This window comes from Neophocaena asiaeorientalis, unplaced genomic scaffold (genome assembly GCF_003031525.2).
Source record: "Neophocaena asiaeorientalis asiaeorientalis breed wild unplaced genomic scaffold, Neophocaena_asiaeorientalis_V1.1 scaffold145, whole genome shotgun sequence".
NCBI classification, from domain to species: domain Eukaryota; kingdom Metazoa; phylum Chordata; class Mammalia; order Artiodactyla; family Phocoenidae; genus Neophocaena; species Neophocaena asiaeorientalis.
In genome coordinates, this window is record NW_020172629.1 from 2,388,390 (window position 1) to 2,394,496 (window position 6,107).

General features: G+C 46.6%; 1 protein-coding gene across 1 annotated transcript in view; it reads right to left on the reverse strand.

Moving 5' to 3' along the window:
* Nucleotides 1-530: 530 nt before the first annotated feature.
* LOC112395780 (epithelial cell adhesion molecule-like) overlaps nt 531-6,107 on the reverse strand; it is a 14,175-nt gene continuing 8,598 nt past the window's right edge. The window contains 1 exon segment of the mRNA XM_024739182.1: nt 531-621. Within this exon segment, the coding sequence (XP_024594950.1) occupies nt 531-621 (91 nt within the window).

The following is a 6,107-nucleotide window of genomic DNA, read 5'->3' on the forward strand; positions in this document are numbered from 1 at the left end:
GAGGACTTGGGGGCTCTGTCTGCTTTCAGTCTAAACGCGTTTTTCCCTCTGAGGCAATGAGCATGGGTTTGGCTCAGGCTCCTGCTGCTTCCGAGGCTGTCATTCGCTAAACAATTTCTTCATCAGACCCATAGGCCATGGCTTCTGACCTGGACCACCGCCCGGCATCACTTGCTATGTTCTCTGGTCACAGTATGTGAGTTTCACCGTTCAGATGGGTTTCCTCCAATTACCTACAAATGAGTTCCCCTTGCTACACAGGTTCCAAGTCCCCAGTCTGAGTTTGCAAAGAATTGATTTATAAGAAGATTATATGATATTAACATTATGTTATATAGTTTCAAAATACATTACAGTTCCCTTCCACACTCTCATTTCAGAATTGTGGTAGGTATGGCAGGCGCGGGTTCCATTTTGCAGAAAGGAAATGTGATTCTGACAATGCATTAGACCTGGGTTGTGCTCTTCCTGTTTTGTGACTGGAAGCACAAGAGGAAGCCTGGGAAAGAGCTTTGGGTCCGAAGGATCCACTAGTCCACGTGTTTACTAGGTTTGGAGCGGCGTGAATGTGAGATGGCGCTGAAAGAACAGGAGTGCACCTCCACGCAGAGGGAGCTCTGCCTGCAGAAGGAGCGTGGGGTAGGGAGCAGATGGGCAGCACCTGGTACCTCGGGTTATCTTTGACTGTGACCTCTGTTAACGGAGCCATCACCTTATTCCCATGTGCAGACAGAGACTCAGTCTAAAAAGCTCTACTTGTTTTGCAGCTCTGAGATTCCATCACTGACTGCCTTGTCCTCTAATCATCCACGACCTCATGCTCAACTGAACGCGAGCATTGCCCAATGCAGTCTGCCTTGGTGTTTACGCTACTGTGGTAACTGGAGAGTTCTAGATTCACGTTCCAAGTTCTTAATCCAGTGCCACATTTAGTGAGGGACTGCAGACTGCATTTATAATTATTCAGTCTTCGGTCTGCCTTCTCGTTGGGCTCACTTACCCTGTGAAACCACTCTATTTTTGCTTTCCGCTAAAGAATAAAGGGCTTCTCTCACCACTGGAAGGGAAATTGACAATATCAATTATTCCTGTGGCCATTCAGGGCTCAATGACATTTCTGGGAACTGCTGCTCAACCCTGAGGGAGCAATTAAAATTCTAGAGGGGCATCTACTTGGTGCTGGAGAAACTGAAACAGACTCGGCCCCATTCTCTTAGGAGAAGGTGGCATCCTCCATCGGGGTGAGGGCAAGGGAGGAAGAAACATATGCCTCGGAGTCTGCTCAAGTGGCTCACATAGGCTCAATTCAACAGACTTTACCGAGTGAGAAGCCTCTAACTTCAGAAGTGTGGTCTCTTTGTAAAAATGCTACCAACTTCAGGGCATAGCCGTTTTTGCTGAACCTTTGTGGCGACTGCCTTTAAGTCCCCCTGTCCCTCTGCCCAACCCTGCTTCCCTCCCTCCCTCCCCTACAAGGACTGATTCTGAGGGCACATCCCAGTGAATGTCCTGCACGCTCACCTCCACCCCAGAGTCTGTGCCCAGAGAACTCCAACTGTGGCACTTGCATGCAAGCCATAAAGAAGCTCTTTCATTTGTCTGTGAGAAAGCATGTAAGAATGTTCCCTGCATACGAGGATGTTAATTCACTTGGGAATAGTGAAAAACTGGAAAAAATCTGACTGCCAGTAGGGGAATGGATAAATAAATTGTGGGAGAGTCATTGAAGCGAACATGTCATAGCGATTCAAATGCATGAACTTGTTCTGTGCTGGACAATGTGACACAACCTTAAGCACGATGCTGAGGGAGACAAGTTGCAGGAAGTCACTCTCACTGTACCGTTCACATGAATTATCAATACACAAAACTATACCCTACATTAATAGACCATACATATTTAAAATATCTGAAGCAACTATGGTATAATATTAACATTTATTGAATCTGGGTAACTAAAATCTGTGTGGAATATGGATGCTTGTTTTACTATTTTTATTGTCTATTAATTTTTCTCACTTAAAGTCCAGGCCCTTTATGTACAGTTGGCCCTTGAACAACATGGGTTTGAACCGCACGGGGTCCACTTACACGTGGACTTTTTTCAGTAGTTAATACTACAGCACTACATGATCTGAGGTTGGTTGAACAGGTAAATGCGGAACTGCGGATACTAAGGACCTGCGGATATTTAAGGCTGACTGTAGTTATACGCGGATTTTTGACAGCTGGGAGGTTGGTGCTCCTAACCCGTGTGCTGTTCTAGGGTCAACTGTGGTCCCAAAGCATGCGGCTGCTCTGCCATCCGTCTGTATCTCTTGCCACTGAGAGGCTCACGTCTTGGACTGGCTACCACTGGGGTGTGCCCTGGGAATCAATCACTGTGCTCCTGCATCTCTCCAGGGCTGCAGGATTCTTTGGTGAGCCCTGGACCCTGTGCCTGGGGTGCAACTCCCCGTGCCCCACCCAGCCAGCCTTGGGAGCTGTCCTGTTACCTGAGGGCCCATGCCTCCAGTCGGATCTGCTGCTAAGCAAGCAGTAGGCCACCCTCCAGGGTGCAGGGGGAGGGCGGGAAGCAGTGACCGGGTGCAGGCGTGCACGGGTGTTGGCTGGCACGGGGGTGGCACTCAGAAGCTCTGGTTCCGTGTAGAGAGGTACTGTCCGGCCGAGGCTGCCAGGTCGCAGAAGGACCACGGGTGAGTCCATGGACCGGGGCCAGCCCTACCAGAGGTCCTCACAGCCCAGCTGACCAGACCACCCAGGAAGAGCTGAAAGGTATCTTCCTCCTGCGATGTGCCTCTAGCACCCTCTGCTGAGAGAGTTAACACTGTGCTCACGTTAACGGGGAAACACTCGAAGGAAGCCCACTTTTATCACAGAGCAAGTACCGAAGGTGTATTCGCAGCTGAGGCAGTACACTGACAACTGGAAAGGTAGCTCAAGGTACACCACAAGACCAGCCTTGGCATTAGGGCCATTTTTATTTGCTAAATCCGCGAATTTCCCTCATCCGTTGCCATTTTCTGTTGAGTCTTGGGTCTCTCTTTGTATTGACTTGGGCTCCGTCACAGCCCTGCCAGGAAAACGAGGGAGAGGAGCGTGGCTCCCGGCCCAGCATCTGTGCGGTTTGCGCACTCGTGCCAAGCTTCCAGGAGCCCAGGCCTGGGCACACACCGGCGGGGGCTTTGTCAGGGGCGCGGCGCGACGGCTGGTGCGAACTCCCCAGGCACAGTTCGGGAGCCACCTGTCTCTCCGGGTCGCTGGGCCTTCATTCTCCGCCCTCTCCTTTGTTCAGGAGCACCTGCCCCCTGCAGATGCCAGCTAACTGGTTTCTATGGAGCCCACTGCTGCATCTGGCATTGCAGCAATGTCTGAGCACTCGAGATACAGATATAAACACATCTCTTAATTGAACCTTCAGTCTGGAGTGAGCTGTGTAGGCCTCAAAACGGAGGGGTAATGTCTCTTAAACAGAAATAATTCGTATGACCATGTACTTGTCCAGAAATAAAGGTGACATAGGACATGACTGGTGATTTACACGCGTTGAAGTGGACAGAGACACTTCTCATTACTAAAATCAAGCTGACTTCATCAATGAATGCCTACCTAAGGGCTCACACTCAGCAGTCACAAACACCCTTCGCACGCCCACTGCGAGACGCTCAAGTTATACTAGTTCACGCCTTTTCTCCCCTTTTCCTAATACGCTGTGGTGTGACTTTCACACCAGCATACAAGGAACTCCGTGGGTGTGTTTGCAGTGCAGGGGGACTCTATACGTTATTCATTCTATTGATGGATGTTTATACAATAAATAAACTACGACTCCTAGAAGTAGAATTCTTTGGTCAAGGAGTATGACTTAGAATTTTAATAAGTATTACTAGCTTGACCTCCATAGTTGCATCAATTTTCAGACTGCAGGTGGGGCCCCCCTTTCCCTACTGTAGCCAATGGAGCAGTTATCAAACTTTCAAATCTGTGCTAACTTTAGAGGTTAAAAAATGGAATGGCAAAATAGTTCTATTTGCATTTGTCGTCATAAGTAAAGTTGAGCATATTTTCCTATTTTATATGCCTTCTTTACTTCCTCATCCTTTTCTCACTTTTCTGTTGTCATGGGTCTTTATATCAATTTGTGGACACTCTTCATATACCATGAAAATTAACCCTTTGTCTGGGATGTTATTAGCAAGTGTTTTTTCCTTTACCTTTTGACTATACATAAACCAAATTTCTGCATGGCAAAAGCACCATAAGCAGTCAGATTTACTAATCTTTAATTTTATGGCTTCTGGGTTTTATGTTCTTAGGCCTTTCAGCTTCAAGCCAGAAAACAGCTCTCCCACTGATTCTTCTACTACTCAAGGGTTTTATTTTTGCCTCTAGGTTTGTAACCCATTTAGAATTTATCTTGGAGTCAATTGTTTTACAGCTGTTGACCCATTTTCCCCACTGTGGTTGCTTCAAATTCTTTGACCCTCCTCCCTTCAAAGGGTGGAGGCTAATTCCTCTCGCCTTGAGTGCAGGTCAGATTTAGTGACTCACTTCTATCAGTAATTAAAAGAATGTGGCAGAAGTGATGGCGTGTGGCTTCCGAAACCAGGTCATGAAGGAGACTGCAGCTTCTGCCTAGCTCTCTCTTGGGTCACTGTTCTGGCGACACCAGTTGCTATGTAGTGAGGACAGTCAAGCAGTCCCGTGGAGAAGTCACATGGGGAAGAACTGAGACCTCGGGCCAACAGCCAGCAATCAACATGCAGACGTGTGAGTGAGCACCACAGAAGCAGATCCTCCAGCCCCAGCCTTCAGCTGAAGCCCCAGCCAAGAGCGGCACTGAGCCTCAGAGGAGACGCTAAGCCAGAACCACTCAGCTAAGTCATTGGCGAATTCCAGACCCACAGAAACTGCGAGATGATACATGTGTATTGTGGTGTTAGGACACAAACTTTGGGGATGAGCTGTTCTGCAGCAAGAGAGAACTAATGTATAACACACCATTTATTGAACAATCTATTTTTCCCACTAATTTGAGATGCCACTTTTTCTATACTAAGTTCCTGTAAGAATGTGGATACATTTCTGGATTTTCCCTTATGTTCTACTGATATATTCCACGGTCTAATTTAATCATAAAAGCTTTACGTTTTTAATGTCTGGTATAGGACAATTCTTGTCTACCATCATTCATTAATCTAGTCTCAAAAATTATAGTTACTGGAATTACTTTTTTATAAATTAAGTTATGGAGAAATGACATCTTACGATGTTGCTGTAAGCCAGGTTTCCCAGGAAACATTCTGAGATGAAGATTTGCATGCAGAAAAAATTTTAGGGTGCGCTCTTGGGATCAATGTCTTTGGGAGGGTGATGGACTTCTCTCAGATGAAAGGAACAGAACTGAACAAAGGGAGCTGAACTGAGGCAGAGACCTCAGCCAAGCCACGGGGAGCTCTGAAGCTGGGATGGCCCTTTATGGACATGCTCAGCTGAGGCAAGTGGGGCACAGCCCTTGTACCTTGTATTAGCCACTCGCTGACAAGGAGTTGTCCTCAGGGAGAGGGCAGCGCCCTTGGGCCGAGGGCAATTTCTGAGGACAGAAGCATCAGGCAACACTCCCAGAAGCTCAGGAAATAAGTACCTTAGTCCTGCCAGGGAGACTTGGGCCATATGCACACAGATGTTGGGTCTTCCTACCCAAGACACAGTACAACTTTCCATTTGTCGAAGTGTCTTTTGTATCCCTTAAGAGTATTTTTAAAACATCCCTTGTATACATTTTGTCAATTCCTTAAGTTTGTTTCTCATTTTTTAAAGTTTTGTGTTGTCAAATAGGATCATTTCTTCCAATTGGTCATTTATCGTGTTTGAAACGTGAAAGCTATTGATTGTTGCATTATAACTTGGTACCCTGATGTCCTACTGAATTCTCCTATTGTTTGGTTTTGGGCTTGGGTTCTTGTCTTGGATCTTCCAGTTATATACCCTACAAATAATAACCAATTTTATATTAGTTTTGGGGTTGCAATACACATATTTTGTCATGTTAATGAAATATCCTTGAAGACTTTTTTTTTTTTTTTTTTTTGATACGCGGGCCTCTC